This window comes from Sceloporus occidentalis, unplaced genomic scaffold (genome assembly GCF_023333645.1).
Source record: "Sceloporus occidentalis isolate IW3139 unplaced genomic scaffold, rSceOcc1.0.p SCAF_4, whole genome shotgun sequence".
Lineage (NCBI taxonomy): Eukaryota > Metazoa > Chordata > Lepidosauria > Squamata > Phrynosomatidae > Sceloporus > Sceloporus occidentalis.
Genome location: NW_028316984.1, coordinates 103,160,046 through 103,182,113, shown reverse-complemented (window position 1 = coordinate 103,182,113; position 22,068 = coordinate 103,160,046). Strand labels below are relative to the sequence as shown.

General features: G+C 39.9%; 1 protein-coding gene across 2 annotated transcripts in view; it reads left to right on the top strand.

Annotated features, from left to right (window-relative positions):
- LMO1 (LIM domain only 1) overlaps positions 1–9,046 on the top strand; it is a 134,337-nt gene extending 125,291 nt beyond the window's left edge. For both annotated transcript variants that reach the window (XM_089523456.1, XM_089523454.1), the window contains exon 4: positions 8,626–9,046. In XM_089523456.1, coding sequence (XP_089379582.1) covers positions 8,626–8,731 — 106 coding nt within the window. In that variant the 3' untranslated portion in view covers positions 8,732–9,046. The remainder of the gene's footprint in view (positions 1–8,625) is intronic.
- Positions 9,047–22,068: the final 13,022 nt, after the last annotated feature.

Genomic DNA, 22,068 nt, shown 5'->3' with positions numbered 1-22,068 from the left:
GAGTGGAGCTCCACTCATGAGATATTCCTATGGTTTGGATGGGGAGAAGAGGTGGGGGGAAAGTTGTTCCCCTTTTAGCCCACTCCCTTCCATTGTCTCTCAGAAATGTGTTCCACAGGTTAAGGAGCCCTCTATAATGAAGAATGGGGAACAAGGTGCTAGAAGAAGAATGAGAATTAATGGAAACTATCTCCCTGCTTTGCACTATCAGCAGTCTACACAATCAAAACCCCTCTTGCAAATGAAAAAGATACCTTCCACATACAGAAGAGGGACTTAGGCCCAGTACAGATGGGCAAAAAGTGGCATCCTGTGGATGGGGTGAGCGTCCCCGTGCTCAAAGCCCTCACCGCACTGCCCAGGCGCCAAATGGCACTGTGCCAAAGCGGTGAGATCAAGCCGCACAGCAGCGGCTATAGCACCCCTACATGGGTACAAAAAGGAGCCATAAAAACTGGTTCCTTTTTGTGCTCTGCAGAGGCCAGATTGGTGCAGCGGCGTGCTTTTGCCATGACACCAATCCGGAGCAGAAAGGGGCAGCATCTCACTGCCTCTTCCTGCCCATCTCTACAGCCCCTTAGATTACAAGGCCTTGCATTGAAATTGAAATCTAGGTTAAAATTATAGCATCTGTGATCCGATAGTTTAATTCTAGTTGTGCCTGTTACTTTTTAAAAGTTCTCTGACCATTGTCTGGGTAAATTACATTATAAAATGTCTCACACAATACTGAAGGAACTTTATTTATGTGTCATGTACATTGCCTCTCTAGTGCTGATTATTTTTTTATACACAATTGTCTTTAGATTATTTTTTTATACACAATTGTCTTTAGAATGGCTTTCTGATAATTGGAAGACAGCTTTACATCCATGCATAGGAAGCTGCCCTATATCAAGGTCACTTTCACGCTAGACATTTATGGGGTTTGTAATTTTGTTGTTGTGTTTCCTCAAGTAATTTCTGACTTATGATGACATTAAGGTCATGGGGCTATCATGGGATTTACTTGGTAAGATTTGTTAGGAGGATGTTTACCATTGCCTTTCTCTGAAGTTGCAAGTATTTGGCTTGCCCAAGGTCACTCAGCAGGTTTCATGGCCAATCTGGGAATCAAACTCTGGTCCCCAGAGTTGTAGACCAACATTCAAACCACTACACCACAGAGTCTCAGCCAGAGGCCTCAGACCAAACTACAAACACCAGGATTCCATAGGATGCAGTCATGGCGGTCCACAAAGAATCATTAAGTGCTGTAATGGTGCAGTGTGAAAGGGCTCTAAGTCAGAGTCTTGGTTCATCTAACCAAAGCAGTAGATCTTCAGGGACTCAAGTAAGATATTTTCACTTGCTACTCAAACATTTAACTGGAAGTGTCAGGATTGGGCTGAGGAGCAGCACAGGTGCTCTTAGCTGTGTTTTTTTTTACTAAAGCAGAGCCTTGAAGTAATGAGCCATAAGTAATATATTCATTGACCTTTAACTAGTTACTTTTGAGAGGTGACAAGGATGTTATGATGTTAAATTTCAGTAGTAATATAGTGAATAAAAATAACATCATCACACTATTGTAACAGGTAGTAATTTTAATTATTCTCAAATGCTACTTTTTAGAGACCAAACTTACCTTACATTTTAAAAGAATTTTTTATCAAGTTTAATATCAATGTCTTATTCAATCCCAGGTCTTTTTCCCCCCTCTTAAAAAAAGTAATGGAAAAGCAACAAACACTTCAACTAGTAATGCAGCAAAGTACTTTTTAACATTCTGGTAACAGCAACAGGTTAATTTTCAGTCGATATAATCGGTAAAGGGGAACAAATTACCTTTTTAAAAGTAGCTCCCCAAGTTTTTCCCTAAACTTTCTGGGGCTAAACTTCAGAAGTGGAATGTCATCATTTGGGAGGGGGTATTCTTGTACAATTAGAGAAAGCCAGTTTGCTGGATCCAGGTTTCTGTACAATGTTCCCCCAAGGCATTACATTTTTAATGAAACAATAGCAACAACAAGGACCAAGAATCTGCCTTTGCTTAAATGTATAGGAAATACTGTGTGTGCAGATGCTAATATTGCTTAACAGATTTTCATTTTATTTGCTGGCCTTTATGTGTTCACACACTTCAAGAACACAATGGCCCAATTCATGGAATAGGAGGTCCACTCTCTGCACACTTCCTTTGTCATGCTTCTCTACACACTGCAAGTTATACCTGCTACATATTGTTTTAGTTGTATTTTATTTTAACTTGTGCTATAACTTGTACCACACTAAGAGCCAATGTGGTGTAGTGGTTTGAGTGTTGGCCTACAACTCTGGAAACCAGGGTTTGATTCTCAGCTCAGCCATGAAATCTTGGGAAGTCACATGCTGTTGGCTTCAGGGGATGGTAAGAAATCTTGCCAAAATAAAACAATGATAGGTTTGTCTTAGGGTCACCATAAGTCAAAAACTACTTGAAGTCAACAACACCACCAACAACAACAGTAACATATCTTAGATTCCCTGTTGAGCGCTCTTTCACACTGTACAATTATAGCACTATGATTTCACTTAAACTCCCTTGACAACATACTATGGAATTCTGGGATTTACAGTTTCACATGGTATTATATGAGTTCTTTGTCTGGTAATTCTAAATGCACCTGGAAATCCCAGGATTTCATAGAATGTTATCATGGCACTTAAAGTGGAATCATAGCACTATAACTGTGTAGTGTGAAGGGACTCTGGGATAAAGGTGGTATGTAAAATTATAATAAATTCAAAGCATGAGTACCTTCCATTGTGTAGACTCTGCATAAAGCAGCATTAGTAATTTGCATAGTATAGACATACCAAGCAAGGAATGCAAGCCTAATCTACTTTTGTTACCTATGCCTAACTACTGAGTTCCTCTTACAATAGTGCAGATGTTATGTGTTGTGCCTGAAAATCTAAACTGTAAATGAGTGTTGTAAACATATTTGTAAATCTTTGTATCATACAGGTAATTTCACCAGGAAGCTATATTGGTTGTACTTTCCTATCATGGTGTGTGTGTGTGTAAGTGGGGGTGTGGGGAGTAGATTTGGTGGCTAACCCAGGTTTGCTGTTTGTAATGTGTGAAACAGCCCTGAGGTGCCTATTTTGATCCCATTTTGAAACTCTAGCCTGCAAGCTTCCAAAATGTCATTCTGAAATATAAAATATTTCTTTTTAATGCTTTGCAAGGTCTTCCAAGCCTGCTACTCTAAACCTCAGCTGATTTGGCAAGAGGCGGCTGTCAAGCAGTCTGCATTTGTGCCGTTGGCAAGACTTTAATCTTCATTTTGCATTACTACTCCTTCAGTTTTTGCTTTTTCAGTTTGAAGCAAAAATAAGTTGCAAGTCAGCAGCTCTCTATTTTTTCCATCAGTAACAGAAACCTTTCCAGTTCAGCAAAACACTTGATTTTTAGAACAAATTTCTAAGCATAGGTTTCAACTAGAAACATTGTGGAGATATTACTAGTGTAAATTCAAAACTGTAAACCCAAATCACTTTGAAAAGTGTTCCACAATGCTCACCAAGAAAGTAGATAGAGGGTACCATGCTGAATTCCACCAGTTAATTGAATTTACTATTGAAACCATACATTTCACAGACATCAGCAAATTCGGTTATCATAAACCTGAGTATTAGAAAAAAGTTAAGTCACCAAAGACATGGACTCACTTTAAATGAAATGAATGCTTCCGCAGTTTTTAACCTAGTTGAGGAAAAGCTTCATTTCCTATTATGTGCATGATTTTTGTGTTTTTGTGTTTGTTGTTTTTTGCATAGGATTGGCTAACATTGTTCACTCTTTAGAGATTTGTGATAGATACTTACTGAGGCACATGTGCAGAGATCACTACATGCACTAGAGAAGCATCATGAGAATTGACTGGTCCCATCAATACCCTAAAGGCACCAGATGCCATCTGCTCTTGGAACCTAAGAAGAGTCAGCAGACATATCTCCTGCTTCTGTGATGTTTCTCTTTAGTGTGGTGCAGTGGAACTGGATCAGTGAGAAGCAGCTCCAAAAAAAAAAAAAAAAAAAAAAAAAAAAAAAAAAAAAAAACTGTAGTCATATACACAGTTGGAGTAAGGGAGAAACAAGCACCTCATCCTTGAAGTTATATGATGAAACTTGCTTGTTTGTAATGCAAGAGTCTTTTAGCCTTCACCAACCTTGTTAAGATGGTAATAAAGTGTAGCAATTTAACAGCAAAAAAAAAAAAAGTATTGGTCAGAAGAAGGTGAATTTATATTATGGTACTGTTTTTAGTTAACCCATCTCAAAGGCCACTTTTTTTTCAAATTTTCTTTTAAAAAGATCCATAAACACACTGACAAAGAAAATTATGGTATAACTTTCACTAGGCCAACGCAAAAGTCACAGTATTTTGCGACCATTGAGTTTGCTTAATAAAAGTCCAACCCTTAACAGAGGGTCCAAATCCAATTTTTATTCCCACCTAGAGTAAATTCACTGAATCTGTGAGATCTTGGTAAATCATTATTTATGTAAATCCAATAGATTCATAGAATCACAGAGTTGGAAGCCACCACAAGAGCTATCTGGTCCAATCCACTGTCATGCAGGAAGACACAATCAAAACACTCCTAACAGGTGGCTATCCAGTCTTTAAAAATCTCCAAAGAAAGAGATTCCATCACTCTCCAAGGCAGTTTATTCCACTGTCAAACAGCTCTTAGCATCAAGAAGCTCTTCCTAATGTTCAGGTGGAATCTCTTTTCCTTTGATTGAGTGATTGTGTCTACTTTAGCTGGGAATAGCAATTGGATTTAGGCCAGAGTATCTGAGCATCTTCCTTAAGTCTGAAAATTTCAGGTGGTAATGAAATGCATTTTATTAAATTAAAAAAAAACAAACAAGACACTCTGGGACATGAATAAGGTGCTTGACAGGAAGGGAAGAAATTGCCTTGCAATTTCTGTATCTGGTTCTATGTGCTTGGCTGAGAGGAAACACATTACCTATCTTCCAAAGTGCAAAGACTGACAACATCTCCACTCCATTCAATCATCCAACATTCATGGAGTACACTTCTTATAGAGTTTAAGATATTTTGTCAGAAAATTATAGTCTCTCTTTCCATGTATAAATACTCTGAAAGCACCAGATTCTGGGAGAACTTGGTAGCTAAGCAAGGTTTATTTCAGCTACTGAGCAGGGAGTGTGAAATATCTAGTGACTGCTTTGGCCTTGCCCTTTAAATAATGATATTTGGGATTTATAAAAAAAGAAAACGAAGAAGAAAAACACCACTAAATGATCTTCTGATAAAATTAGTTAAATAGCACAGGACTCCATTCAAACAGAACAATTTACATTGTATATTGAAAACCTTGTGCTTTCATCAAAGGCTAACAGAGTTCCGAGGACATTTCTATGTATTCTTCAGTCCTGCACATAAGGTAGCAAAGAATGGGCTTCATAGCCTTTAAAATGAAATAAATAGTGAGTCACCTCAGGGCTATGGACATATAGACACTGTGAAGTGGGCAATAATCTGTGGAATTTTATCTGTGGCAGCATAATTTGAATTATTTAATTTGAATTAAAATATATGTCTAGGTAGAAGAAGAAAATAATATATTGCTGGGGCTTTTTAGTTTTTTTGTTTATTTAATTGGCCTATGTATTTGGGTAGCATCTAGAAGGCTCATTCCCACTTACATTTAAACCAGTATCCGTTTCGCCTTCGCTCCGTGTTGGTAAATTGATTCCAAAAGGTCCATCGTTCCCACTATGAAGGTGGATCTTTTCATTATCCCCTTGTAATTACTTCTTTTTTGGAACAATTGCCATCTCCACTACTTTGCCCCACTTCAAAATGCATGTCAATCATCAGTGATGTAAGCGGCAGCCTGGGCAGCCCAGCTTGGGAATATATATATATATATATATATATATATATATATATATATGATTATGAGATTCAATGGTTTTGCAACTACGTGCCTCACAGCTGCAAAACCAGTGAATTGCATCTTCTGTCAAGTTTTTTAAAAAAATTAAAAACGCATATAAACTGATCAGCAATTTGCTTTAAATCATAGTGGGAACGAGCCCACAGAGGTAGGAAGCAATCTTTCGTTTAGCTGACTATGGGGTCATGCAGATGGGGCAAAAGCGGTAATGGGCTGGATGAAGAAAAACAAACTCAAGCTGAATCCAGACAAAATGGAGGTATTTACAGTAGGGGCCCCCAAACCAGGTATAGGGTTGCAACCTCCAGTCCTAGATGGGGTTGCGCTCTCCACAAAGGACTGTGTTCGCAGTCTGGGGGTACTCCTAGATCCGTCACTTCACATGAGAAATCAGGTGAATGCGACAATCAGGAGTGCCTGCTATCAGCTTCGGCTGATATGCCAGCTGCGCCCTTTCCTGGAAGTAAAGGACCTAGAAACTGTTGTACATTCACTGGTAACCTCACGACTTGATTTCTGTAACGCGCTCTACATGGGGCTACCCTTGTGCCTACTCCGGAAACTTCAACTAGTGCAAAATATGGCAACCAGGCTGGTCGCCGGAAAAACTAGGAGTGACCGAATTACATGCATCTTAAAATCTCTTCATTGGCTGCCTATTACTTTCCGGGCACAGTACAAGGTGTTGGTTATAACCTTTAAAGCCCTACATGGCTTGGGTCCAACCTATTTGAGGGATCGCCTCCTTCCATAAAATCCGCCCCACACCCTCAGGTCCTCTGGGAGGAATCTATTGCAGCCTTTAAAAACCAGACTGCTACCTCCCAGAGGGCCTTCTCTGCAATTGCTCCCAAACTATGGAACGGTCTGCCAGACGAGATCCATCAAATTGCCAGCTTAGACAGCTTTAAAAAAGCTGTCAAGATGGATCTCTTCCAGCAGGCCTTTCCTGAATAAAATGCCCAGCCACAGAATGACTGCCCCCCACATCATGGATTAGCCCACTGCTCTGTCCTTGTTATATTTTTATTGTGTTTTTTAATTGTGTTTTTAATAGATATTTTAATTGTACATGTTTAATCCTGTTTTAAGGGGGGGAATTTGGGAAATAATTTTGTAAATGTGGATTTTAATATGTTGTGAGCCACTTTGATTGTCTTGTAACAGAAAAGCGGGATATAAATAAAAGTTTTATTTATTATTTATTATTTTAAAGGAGCAACCAAAAGCTGCTCCCACTCTGATCGCTGCAACCGAACAGTGTGGTTTCAAGGCCAACTGCTGTCGTGTTCCCAAACAGACTGCCAGCAGGAGTGGCTTTTTGTCATTCCTTTTGTGGCCAGATTTGGGCCACCTTAGGCAACCTCAGTGAGGCTTCGGGGTGGTTTGGGGGTGTGCATCATTTGAATGTCATGCCCCCAAAAGCACCCAGAAGGCACTTTATTTTGCTCATTTGTTTTGGGCCTAAGACAGTCTATGTTATGACCAAAGTCAAGATACTCCAATTCAACCTAAAGGACGTTATAAATGATGTGTAATGGTCAAAAGAGGGGTGGTCACATATGCTTCTTGCCTAAATTCAAGATGCTGGTGATAACGTTTAAAATCCTAAATGACTTGGGAGCTCTAAATCTGGCTTTTTACTTTGGGCATAACTGATTTTATCCGGGATGTGCATATGCTATGGCTGTTATTTAAAATTGTTTTAACAGGTTTTTAATTGTTTGGCCTTTAACTAAAAATATATTTAAAATGTTTTTAATATTTTAAAATTATTATTATGTAGCATTTTAATTGAATTGGTTGTAATTCAGCCTGAGATCCTTGGATATAGGGCAGGATGTAAATATTTTTGTAAATAAATAAATAAATACTCATAATAATTTACATAAACTAAATTAAAGTTTGGAAGAGAAAAGGACAAGAGAGAAAACATTTGTTTAAAATTTCTTTTGTTATCTAGGAAAAGGTTAGACCACAGATCTTTTGGAATGCTTTTCTTTTACTCATTTCAAACTATACATTGGTGATGCATATACATTCAGGCGCTCAAACCAAATTGATGAGGACCAGTTGTTTACTTACTCAATTTTAAAAGGGCTTATACAAAAAAATTTTTTTACATAAAACATAAAAATACATACATAGACAATATATATTTAAATTCATAAATTATTTGTGTGATATATGATATATATTTTATATGAAATGTTTTCTTAAAATAAATACATTTTATGTATGTGGAATATATTTCTATAAAAAAACCTTTCTATTTTTCTATGAAATATTTGTGAACATAAACGAAATAACTTTCTGCCCATTTAAAATATACTATTTTGACCAAGTCAGCTGGATCAGCCTAATGAGAGGGACAGTCCTGATTTTTGTACTACATTGATTTCCTCATAACTATGACAAATAATTAGCTTATTGCATCTAAAAGAAAGCAATTGGAATCTGTTCTGGGGTGGGGAAAGAGTAACTAATGTCTTTATTCTTAAATATTAATGGAAGATAAACACATTTTATAGAGAAACATGAAAATGATGTAATACCCACTCAAGAATGAGTAAAATCAGTTTCTTGAGGTTTTTGTTCTTTTCAGATGTGCATTATAAGTCTCCTGCATAAATGATTTTTTGTTTGTTTGATTGTTTTGTAGATTTTGCGTGGGGGACAAGTTTTTCCTGAAGAACAACATGATCTTGTGTCAGATGGACTATGAGGAGGGGCAACTGAATGGAAGCTTTGAACCCCAAGTTCAATAACACACCCTGCTTTGCTGAAACACTGTGGGATGGACGTTCACCTGCACTAATAGTGACGGGCGTCTGTCAGCTTGCCTGCAATATTTTTTTAATTCTTGGTCCAAAAGGACTGAATACATTGTAGTATTTCCCACACACACAAAACACAAAGCAGTTACAATTTTAGATGTACAGTCGTGCCTGCTTAGCTGAGCACTGCATTGCCTGTATGTTTGTGAGGTTTTGGGGGGGATTTGGGGGAGGGCTCTGTACAGTTTGTTTTTTCTGTATATAAACTGGAACATTTATTTTATGAAAAATGTAATGCAATTTTATTACAGGTGTGAATTAAAAATTATGAATGTTTCCTGGTCATCTTAAGCTGTTGTTTATTCAAGTGATGCTCATATAAAAATAAATGATGATAGGGGACTATGCAGGCATCTTGTGTCTCCATAGTAGCCTGTGAATCAGAAGTAAACAAAGGACGAAGAATCATAGAATCTTAGAGTTGGAAGGGTCCACAGCGGCCATCTCTTCCAGCCTGTTTCCATACAAGGATACACAACTAAAGCATTTATGAAAGATACCCATTCAACTTCTTTTTAAAGACCTCCAAAGAAGGATGGTCCAAAAAAGGTCTGCTCCACCGTCAGATAGGCCTTACTCTCAAGTTCTCCCTAACTGTTATTGTTGTGTGCCTTCAAATCATTTCCAACTTATGACAACCCTCAGGCAAGGTCACCCAGCGGGGAATCAAACCCTGGTTTCCAGAGTTGTAGTCGAGTGCTCAGACCACTATACCACACTGGCTCTTCTCTCTAATACTTAGATAGAATTTCTTCTGATTTGAATCCATTGGTTCTTGTTCTACTAGATTACTTTAACTGCTCTGGCTCTCTCCTGTTGCATTCTAGGATTTGCAATTTAAGGAGGGGCATTTACAATTCTCAGCCAGAGAACTACAAACTCCAGAATGCAACAGGAGGCAGCCAGAAAGGCAGTAAAAGTGGAATAGCATCGCTATAAGAGTGTAGTGTGGTAATATGGCATGTCTCCCCCTTCTCACTCATCCCTGGCACAGGAAAGAACTCAGTTAATAAACTATCATGTGAAGCAGGTATCTTCAAAATATGTCATATTCTTTTGGGAGTATAAGAGAGGTAGCATGGGATAGTGGTTTGAGTGTTAGACTAGCTAGATTTCCACACTACACACTTATAGTACTGCTATTCCACTTTAACTGCTCTTGTTGCCCAGTAGCATCACGGGGGAGGGGGTGTGCAGGCTGCACTAGGTGACACCCCAAAAGGGGGGGTGATACCACAGAAGAGGGTGTGACACGCACATGGTCCCCCGCCTCCCACAGGGGTGGGCACTGCGAGGCCTTGGACATTTTGCTCAGGCTGCCGCAAGGCCATGGATGTGGTGTCCGGGCCGCCATGAAGCCTTGCATGCTGCATCCAGGCCACTACAGGGTTGCATGCTCAATTCACTTGTGTGCACACACGCTGCCATGCACACATGCTCCTGTGTGGGACACACATGCCAGACGTCCCACCCCTCAGAAGCCCCATCCCCTGCAACAGGTGTCACCAAGTCGGGTGCCGCCACTGTGGCTGCCTCCTTTGCATTCTGAGGCTTGTAGCTCAGTGAGGTGTAAGAGCTCTCTGGCTGAGAATTCTAAATGCCTTTCCCTAAACTGCAAATCCCAGAATGCAGCAACAGGAGGCTGCCAGAGCAGTTAAAATGGAATAGCAGTACAATTATTATTATTATTATTATTATTATTATTATTATTATTATTATTATTAGTATTATTATTATTAGTATACCGCCATGGCAAACCAATCCGGGCGGTTGACAACAGTAAAATATAAAATATAACAATTAAAAACACTTTATCCCTCCCCCCCCTTAAGACAGTATTAAACAGTATAACATATTAAAAACACAATATCAAAGCATAAAAACAACAATTAAAAACTAAAAACCCTGATATCCCTCTGTTGATCCTCAACCATCACTAAGATGGGGCCACGGGAGGAATGAGGGAATCAGGGAATCTGGGCCGGGATGGTTAATCTGGAAAGGCCTGCCGGAAGAGATCCGTCTTGACCGCTTTTTTAAAGCTGTCTAATGATGTTATCTGACTGATCTCATCCGGCAGGTCGTTCCAGAGTTTGGGGGCGACAGCAGAGAACGCCCTCTGGGAGGTCGCCGCAAGCCTAGATTTTAGAGGCTGCAGTAAGTTCCTCCCAGAGGACCGGAGAGCGCGGGGAGGATTGTACGGGAGGAGGCGGTCCCTGAGATAGCTTGGACCCAAGCCATTTAGGGCTTTAAAGGTGATAACCAACACCTTGTACTGGGCCCGGAAGCTGATAAGCAGCCAGTGGAGGGACCTCAAAACCAGAGTAATGTGTAATGCAGTAAGCTCCTAGGACTCTGGGAATTCTAGTCAGTTGTGGAAATCCACTGGGTGACCTTGGGCCAGTCACCCTCTTTCAGCTGAAAAGGAATGGAAACCTCTGAATAAATCTTGCCAAGAAAACCTCATCACAGGGTTGACATCCGTTAGAGTCAGCATGAGGGCACATCTTAACAACAACAAGTTATAGGGATAGAAGGTTTACCTGCTGTTCCACCAGAGAAGGATGTATCTATCTGGCAAATGAACTGGGTTCATAAGCAACCTCCAGGCCAATGTGTGTTTTCTCCTACATTTGGAAATGGTTGTACAAGGAGTTCTGCTGTGAAGTTTGTGCCAGAGATACCCAGAGTTTAGATGCTCTAAATCAAAGCCACAGGGCAACAGGTGCATTTTCTCTAGCTAAACTGGTTTTTTTATTTTCCCTGCAAGCATCAGCCATAAACTAGGAAGATTTGGAGTGCACACATGAACAGTTGGGAAGCCGTACTTCAGCTGGGAAGCTGTACTGTGCAGCTCTTTTGTAGTCCAGGCATCTCATTTGTTTAACATCTGCACCACATGGACTCCCATGCAAATCCTGTTTGCATTCTCTTGCTCCTATTCATCCTTTCAAATTCAGAACTATTCAGTGCTAACATGCCTGCCTAAAGGGGTTTTGGAATCATTTCTGTGTTTGAGTTTTGTTACTTATGGGTGATGGGGAGAGAGAGAAAAGAAGCATGAAGAAATTTCACAAAGGATAACATCATAAGAAATTATTGATCTACTTTTACAGAACCTATGACCAAAAAATCCCAAAACATCTCCCATAAAAATTTAGGAAAGGAACTGTACAGCATCAACCTGCATACATACATATGTGTGTACCACATAAGGCCCTCCTGCTGTGACCCACATTCTTAGGTCTGAAAGAACTCTCTCCTTTTAAAAAAAATCTAGGATAAAAAGGCAATCGTGAATTTTGTGTGAACACTGCAAATTTGCTTAATAGAAACAAGTATTGAAGCTCAGACCTGCTGTTGAATTATCACTGCAGCTCTGAAGAAAGCAAAAACCTTCTGATGGCTCTGTGTTCATCATTCAGCATAAATATTCATTCACAGAATCAGAGCAGGGTAAATGGCATTTAGTATTAGCAGATAGCCTTTTTACTGCTGAAGATAACCACCTCCTAATCAGTTTAGTGACCACTGGCATATACTATGGCATTTCAGCTTCTGAATCAGACCCCACATTCAGAGCAAGTTAATCCCTGCCCCAAGTGCTTGAACCTTAATGAATCCTTCTTTCAAGTCAATTTATAGATGCTGATTGATGCAGCAGAAAGGAAGGAAGGAAGGAAGGAAGGAAAAATGGAAAAGGTCTAAATAATGTTTGTTGCTAAACTTCCAAGGGTTCATTCACGTGGTCATTTAGTTTAAGGAACAGGTTGCACAGAGAGGAAAAGATCTATAATTCTTTGGGATTCTGTGAAATTCTACAAAATAGAGGGGGTTCATCCCCAACAACTCAGACTAACAAAGCATCTAAATGGCATCCTCTAAAACTCTAGCAAGCAAGTTAGGAAAATGTTTTATCTTGGCCAGGTATCAAATAGAAAGGGATATCCTGGTAAAGAAGAAATACCCTGGGTCATAAGAACCTAAGGGCAGAATTGAGTCTGTGAAAAACACACTTAATGAACAAAGTCACAAGAGACCAAATAACTCATTACTGTCTATAATGATCAGTAGCAGTTCTCTACAATTTCATGTAGGAGTAGGCAATAGCATGGGAGCCAGAGGTGAGTTCCCCATACAGTCCTCTCATGAGCTGCACCCACCTCAGCAAGCCCAAATACTTATGTTTTCCTCTGATGTTGTTCTCAAAATAGTGATAGGAAGTGACATCACTTCACTCACTCACTCCATTTTGAGAGGAACTGCAGAGGAAGGCAAAGGTATGGGGGAGGGTTAGCATAAGGTTCTGGGGTTTTTGCTGGGGTAGGTGGGATAATTTCACATGTGTGGTTTCAGGGTAAAAATCACCCAAATCATGCTGAATTTTTTAGAAAGACAAATGGGGATTGAGGGCTTTGTGGGACTGGCAGGGGCCTCTAGGGACCTCATGCAGTCCACTGGTCACACAGTGATAACCCCTGATACAGTGAGGGGTCCTTTTGAGAAATACCTAGATATCACAAAGATTTTATGAAACACAGAACTTTCTTTTAGCAACAGTTCTTCAACTGTGAAGTTGAAGGCTTTCATAGCCAGCATCCATAGTTTTTTGTGACCTTTTCAGGCTATGTGGCCATGTTCCAGAAGAGTTTATTCCGGATGTTTCCCCAGCATCTGTGGCTGGCATCTTCACCTCTTCAACTGACAGCGATTTACTCCTGTTCCTCATCCATCATGCAGCTCCCACCCCCCATGCACCCTGAAGTTGTACCTTTGCTGCTAAGAGATCCTTGCATTAATTTTTCATCCTCTCTAGAGCAGAACCACTGGATGAATGGAATTTATATAAATGTTGACTGACCATTCAGCAGCTGAATCAATGGCTATATCCTACTTGGGACTTGCCATTGGATTTAAGGCCTAGAATCAACAGGGATTTTAGTAGCTATCAAGCCGAGTATGACCTGCAATATTGGTCATACCAGAACCCCAGCTTTATTTATCCACATCCAAAAAAATCTGTTCTCTCTATGCATTTTACAGGTCCTCCAGCATGATTTATGGTATGCTTCCAGTGGATGTTGACCATAGATGTGCTGTGGAGGATCTTGCTATGCCTAGAGAGGTGTTATCTCTCAGAATCTCTGGGTCCTCCAGTGCAACTGTATAGTCAGCTTCTTCTGGAAGCCATTCATTACCATAGTGTTCACTATTAACCATGGTTTTGCATTTCCACAGTAAGTCCAAGAACACACACCCTGCAGATAGGGGGAGTCATACTGTGTACAGAGAGATACTGTGCCTGCTTTCTGTTTGGCACTTCAGTAAAAATAAAAGGGAGTGGGCAAGATCCAAATCAGAGACTGTAAAAAGATCAACAGCAATAGCAGTAGTTAAAAATGTGGGGTTTTGTTTGGGTTCAGGCTTATACAATGTTCGAAAATGTTGTATCCTTCCCTTGAATCCTTAATGTGTAGTAATTGTTCCGCCAATGTATACTTTATTTCCATTCTACTTCTTCTGCTTACTGTTAAATTGATCTCTCACAGAATGGCTAGCATTCTTTCCTTCAGCTGCCTTTCTTTCATTGGCCAGCCCAGCTCCAGGCAATCTTAACTCTCCTGAATGCCTATCTTTCCAAAGAAGTTAATCTAATATTAACAGCAATTTGTTACTGTGCTATTAGCTTAATTTGAATTACAAAAAGAGGCTGCATTTGCAGCTCAACTCTGAGCTGTTCATTTGTAAGCTTTATCCAGCCTCTGTGCTGCTAATGATCACTCATTTTGCTGAGAGTGATACGTGGAGAGAGAGAAAGAGAGACTCTTTGCCATGACTGAAGCAAGTTACATATTGCAGACAGGAGAAACTGTAATGAGAAGTATACACTAATTGGTTGGGTGGTGAGAGATAGTCTAGAGAATTCTTTCAATGATAAGGGTTCAGAATGAAGATCAGTGCATGTACTGGAAATGGAAGAGTCCGCCAAATACAAATACGATACTGCTCTTCCAGTAATACTGCCAAAGAGTAGACGGAACTTTTCCCTTGTGGCAAATGTATACAGTAAATGTCTTTAGTATGGAAATAAGCAGACGTATGGGCACAACAGCAGACATTTCTAATACCAACAGGTTCCTGACGCATTTATACACTACTTCCACATGCCCCATCAACATGTGCATTAAAGTTTTCCGAGATTTATCTACTGCCAAAGTAAGTAGATAATTTTTGCTGGCAAATTCTTGTAAGAGGAAGGAGGGGAAAGGAAGAGGAATGCTGATGAACAGAATATGAAAAGCTTTTCCCAACCCGCACCACCATCACTCAGCATCATCCTTGTTTCACTTGAGATTGCAAATTAAGAGGGTAAGTATGTTTGGGAAGCATTGGAGGGCTTCCTGGTGAAAGATCAACAAGAGAGGAAATGTTGAAAGTGGTTCAACCAAACCAGCAGTAGACCAGTATAAACTGATGAGGTTTACAAATGAAGCCTGAGATTTTTAGTTGCTGTTAAATTGAAAGAGCAATTCAGTGCTTGCAAGAAAGCAGTCTATATAACAAGCATTTCAGGTAGTCAATTGTGTAGACAACAGAGTCCAAGACATGATGGAAGATGTATAAATTGAGGACAGAACTCTTAGATTGTCCTCTCCGTTTCCCATCACAATGGTCAATCACAATAATCTATAATGGGCAAGATCTCTTCAGAAGACTCTTTAGTAGCATCAATGAAACATTCATTTTTTTGGATCATCCTACACTTGATGGCTGACATCCTGTTAGTGACATGCACACAAGTAAGTTTCTTACTCATATGTATGTCTTTTTTTTTTTACATTGGGTTCAGAAGGCTATTGTCTAACCATTTGCACGCCACCTAAGAACCATCCTCAAGTATCTGTCAGTCCTTATGAGGGAGTGTCGCTGCTGCTGCAGCCGCTTCCTCATGCTGCTGAGGAAATGGGAAGCAAACAGAAAACAGATGCTGCACCTCTCTGTACACAGTATGACCCCCCATATCTGCAGATGATAAATTCCTGGACTTACTGTGGAAATACAAAACCGTGGATAATAGTGAAGGTGCAGCTGATCTGGCTTTCAAGGGAAGGGAATGGAGGCTATACTCCATTTGAGTGCCCTTGTTACTTTCTTCCTCCAAATCAAGACCAGCTGCTTCTTCATCATCTGGGTTGTCCTCCATTCTCTTCCCTCTCCTCCCCACATTAGGCAGCAGAAATAACAGCAGCCTCTCCCAAGAAACATTGCTTGCCATGAGTCGAGAAATACTGCATTGCCATGAATCAAAATCAACTCAAGGGCAGTTAACAACAACAACTCTCCCAAGATGGGTAGAACACACAGAACTTCATTATGCTCCACTTACTTAATATATGATCTCAGCTGTTAAATCTTATAGATATGTCTTGGAAAGAATTTTTTTCATTCTGTTAGAGTGGTTGGTCCATTTCTGAAGAAAGTGTGTTTATACATGAGATACACTTAGAAATTTAGTGTCCCCTGCCTAGCAAAAGGGCTTGCAGCTTCACAAAGGATGGAAACATACCAGATTGCAAAGGAATTATCTTTTTGTATTGCAAATAAATTTTAAATTTTCCTGGACTTTGAGAATCTTCCAGATGCCACATGGCCAGAAAGAAAAAGTGCCAGCCTGCAAAAGATATCTATCCATATCATCTGAACCAAGAACAAAAACAGCAAAATGCAGGTTTATGATGAACATCTTCAATTTTTGTTTCTCCTGTATAGTTTTTACACCTTGCCTGATGAAGAAGCTAGTGGAGCTTTGAGAGATTGCAGCTTAAATATGTTTTGCTTCTGACATGCTTTTGAAAGAAATGTGATAACATTTCTGAAATAAAGTTTATGATTGAATTCATATTGGCCAAGGACATTAAACTTAAGCTGTAATGACTTGGTACCACAGCTTCTTTGAAGGATCTAAAATGATTGATTGATTGATTCAATTAGTTCTCTCTCTTTTCTCCCAAGATGGGATTCAGCTGAATCTAGGATTCAACTACAGGCAGCCCCCACACTACACATTTGGTTATACTGTAAATGATGAATTATGAGACAAGAGGAAAGCTGGTACCTGAATAATAATAATGATAATAATAATAATAATAATAATAATAATAAAGTTTATTTCTATCCCGCTTTTCCAATTTGATCAAAGCGGCATACAAATTCATATAAAATACATAATAATCAGTACAATCAATAAAACAATATTGATTGATGAAAATGAAGGATCATCCCAGAGAAATGTTGATAGTATGTGGACCATCTTTTTGATGAAAAGATGGGATGCATATTGACTGAAGTCCTATAGTGTTATTAATTTGAAAATAAGTAAAATATCATTAAAGTAGAATTGCCTCTTATTTTTGGTTTAGTCACATGACTAAGCATAACAAGATGGTTTCACCTCAGAAATATCACAAGCATACAATGGGAGAAAGATATTCTATCCACCCGTTTCCTGGAGCATAGGTACTTGCTATTTTAACAGGATTCTTCATCAATGGCTTTAAGATAATAGAGATGCATTGTGGAAATGGTGCATGCATGCATATCCTGGTTGGGACAAGAAGTGGCAAAGTGGCTTCCATATTCTATTTAACCATCATGGAACCTCCATATCTTATGAGAGTTCAATCATCAAATAAGACAGCTCTAACTTTCCACTGGGTCTTCATTTATTGACACATGCCTGTGTAAATGGACCCAAGGAATCTCAGAGAAGTTACCTCAAAATATTTTGTCCAATACCCTAACTCACCACAAGGGCATATATCCACCATCTCTCCAAATATCAATTATCCAATCCTGATCATAACATACTATGGAAAGGGGGAAAATGCACTGTATAATACAGAAATAAAAAGAGTACATCCCTGTTCAGTCTTGAGGTCAGCTCTTGATAACGTAGCACAAGCTGCCATTGAAGTAAGTAAGAAGCTTAGTATTTTGGGCTCAGTAATGGTGAATCCTATTAGAACAGCTACTTTGACAATCTTCCATCTCTCCCAAAATCCTATGCTATTACAGCATCTTCTCTGTGACCTAGAACTGTTTCCAGAAGCTGTGAATTGAGGTGCTGAATTGATTTTGAAGACATTACATTAGTGTGAAATTATGACTGGAGTCTAGGAAGTCCCACTTTTACTGCTTAATTAGATTCTGGTCTAATGAGCTCTTAAGATCCAATTGGCGTAATTTTTCCTGATATGCATATTGATACTATTACTCTATCAATGCTACAGTGCCTCACTGCAAGTCTCAAATAATTGCACTCAAATCCAACTTCACATTCTGGCACAATGCTGTCTACTCACATTTTGTCACATTTAATGCAGTAAAACCATCCAGATCAAAAGTTGGTTTTATAGTAGCTGGTTGACATTTGTCATTTCTCTGTATTTCACAACTGTCAAAATTTCCTTTCACTGCCACTGACTCTTGATTCTTCCCATCTATAACTTTTACTTTGTTCCCTCTTAAATATACCTCAGGCAGGATTTTCTTTTATTTTAACATTTCTTCCTATAACCTGTCCCAATTTCCTGGTTCTCCTATAATTTATATTTTAATTCTTGTCCCATTATAGACACCTTTCTTTTTCATAATGAACACCCATAACACCCTGGATATCATTGTATGATTTCTGCCAGTGGCCCTTCTCAAGAACAACGTTTTCTTGCAAAGTAACTAGTGCCCAAATACAGAGCATGGCAACCTCAGGCTGCACTCATTCAATGGATCCAGTCATTAAAAGCCCCACATTACTCAAGCTGAGCCTGTATTAATGCTGGATTCCCATACACCATAGATGCATAAAGTTAGTTTTGCACATAATTAAGGAGCAATGTCTATAGCTGGAAAGTCCACAAGTATGAGCCACATATGCATAACAAATGGTGACTATACATAACATTTTGGCAGTATCAGAAATTTTGCTCTTTGTTGTTGTTAACTGTTATCAAGTTGATTTCAACATACGGTGATTCCATGAATCACCTTATCCTCAATAGCCCTGCTCAGGTATTCCAGACTTATGGCCATGGCTTCCTTGACTGAATTTACCCATCTGGATGGTAGTTTTCCCTTTTTCCTACTGCCTTCTTCCTTACTGAGCATTATTGTCTTTTCTAATGAGTCATATCTTCTCATGATATGGCCAAGGTACGACAGTTTGGCAACCTTGGCTTCTAGGGAGATTACTACATATGACTTTTAAACTGCAATTACAGTTGTAAATTAGTACTAATCACACAACATTGCCTCCAACCCATTGCTGCTATGTCTCTGAAGCACAATGAAGGAATCCCTTTTTATTGATGGAATAACCCATCAATCACACTGCAGTCCCATTAGACCTCAGGTATGAAGTGTTGCTGCCACAGCAGTTCTACTATTGGCAGTCACGTGGTGTTAGTGGCCCAAAACAGATGGGCCAAGGCACTGCCTTCAGACTGATCCAGGGGCATTGTGTTCAGATGACACATGCCCCTGGATTGGGCCAAGACTATGCCACAGCCTCCTAAGGCACAAAAAAGAAACACAAAAAAGCCCTCTTAACCAACAGTCTGTTGTGGACTGCTGCCGTGGCCAGCCTTGGGACTGTAGCATCTGGTCACTGCAATCCCACACAGAATGGGGAACAACTGCAGCTGGAGTGGCCAGAAGAATTAACCCTGGAATTGACTTAAAAATAAAGATAAAAATATAATTTAAAATCTGCAAAAGGGTAGGGCATAGGGCAATGAGGCGAGGTTAAGAGGGAGTGCAGAAGAAAGAGTGGTGGCAGAAGCTGCCCCAGTCATGTGATTGCTGAGAGGTGCAGTAATGGCTGCTCTGAAATTAGTATGTTTCCCTTTTCATTAACTGACATGATCACAGCAAGAACAGGTATCGTGTGGTAATGTTTTGCTGTAGGACCCATTTATTTAACTTTTTAACAGTATTTTGCTATAGCATTTTGCTCTACCTGAAGTAATTTATCAAAATACACATTTCCCCTAAGTGGTGAATTCCATCTCACATTAGCTTAACAAAGATTCCCCCACACCACCCCATCACGTGACATGGAGATGTCCATTACCTTTGTGAGCCTGGTTGTTCTATGAGAGTTGCTGTGGTTGTACGCTTGTTCAAAGAGGCTACACACTGGGTCTTCCCAAAGTATGTACAGCGCTGTGTAAATCTACAGCACTGTAATAATAATAATAATAATAATAATAATAATAGTTCCTTCAGAATTACAACTCCCAGAACTCTAACTGGGGGATTCTTGGATGTGTATTCCAAAAATGTAACTTTTCAGACTTCTGCATCAACCCCCTCCAGAGCTTGGAAACTTTACTGTTTTGAAACTATTTCACCTAGAACATCCCATTGAGTGTCCTGGGAGTTGCATTCCAAAAAAATTACTTTTCCAAATTCTATGTCTAGCTCTAAATTGTTTTGCACTTGATAGCCATACAATCTGGCCAACTTTGGTTTGTTTGTGTCAAATTTGACTCCAAATGATCATGCTATGCCCTCACTAAAACCCACATATCAGTGATGGAAATGTGAAAAAGCTAAAAAGTTCTGAGTTCATATACATAGGCCCATTACAAACGAGCACCCGAGGACGGACTCAGTCCGTGCTAGGGTTAGAAAGGGGCGTCTCTTCCAGACGCCCCTAACCCTAGCACGGTCTGAGTCTGTAACAAATGGCGGTGGCCGTTCATCACAGCCGCCGCCATTTTGATGTAACAGACGCTCTGCGTCCGCACGTTGCGCAGCAGAAGTGACGCCGCGAGTGCGTGACTAGCGCCTTGCAGCGTCTCTTCTGGGCTGCAAGAAGGAGCACGATTTTCACGCTCCTTCTTTGCTGCATCCAGGAACCATGCCGTTTGGCTGCTGCGGTTTCCAGATGCAGCAACCAGCGGCGGCAGCAGACCGCCGCAATCCGGCGGTCTGTAACGCGCTATATTTTGACGTAAAGGATCTTAAAGGTTTGACCCCCTCAACCTCTTCTTACTGGAAGCAGCTGCTGTGATCAATGTGTTCCCCTGTCACTCGAAGCAGCTGGTCCCTCCCATGTGTTTCCACCCTCTTCCATGAATAATCTCCAGTGTGGCAGGGAGAATCAGGGTACCTGCTGCATTCCCCCTGGCACTAGAAATTGTGCCTATGGGAGAAGGAGACAGCAGGCAGCTGCTTCCTGATCAAGAGATAAAATGACCTCCATCAGTCACAGTTGGTGATGCTCAGTAGGTGGGGGGATATTCATGGTCCCTACATAACTCCTAAATTAGGGACTACATGGGAATCATGAATACCTAACAGTCATAAGTGAATAACTCTAAGTTACGTATTTGTAACCTTTTTTCTGTGCAAAAAAGAGCAACTTTGACCCTCCAAAATACATTGCTGTCTGGAAATGTTTGCCAGATGCTTATATCAGAGACAAGGTATCAGCTCTCGACCTGACTCCCAGAACCTACTTTAATAGCCAACACCTGCATCAAGTGATAGAGGTCTGTTCTGCTGGTGATCAGAATAATAATAATGATAATAATAATAATAAATTTATTTATGTACCGCCTTTCCAAAAAGATCAAAGCGGTTTACAAAACTACATAAAACACATAAAATGCATAAACAATTTACACAAGCAAATAAATAAAATACCTAAACAAAACATAATATTTACAACTAAAATTCCATCAGAATGACATTTCCAGCATCTACCAGCAGTTACTAGTGCAACAAAGAGTTGCAAAAGAGGTCGCACTTCTGGTTGTTGCACTGGCCATCATCACCTTTAAACCCTACATGGCTCAGGCCCACCCTATCTAAGGGATCGCCTGCTTCCATATAATCCACCCCGTACACTCAGGTCCTCAGGGAGGAATTTATTACAGCCCTTAAAAACCAGGCTAAAGGCGACCTCCCAGGGGACATTTTCTGCAGCCGCTCCCAACTTATGGAATGGCCTGCTGGACGAGAGCCATCAAATTACCAATCTAGAGAGCTTTTAAAAAGCCATTAAGACGGATCTCTTCCGGCAGGCCTTCCCAGAATAAAATACTCAGCCACGAATAGGACTTCCCATCTGAACTCTGCCCATGATGATGATTATTTAGATTAATTGGTTTTTAATATGTAGTTTTTAATCTTATACTGTTTAATCTTGTTTTAAGGGGGGCAATATATATATATATATATATATATATATATATATATATATA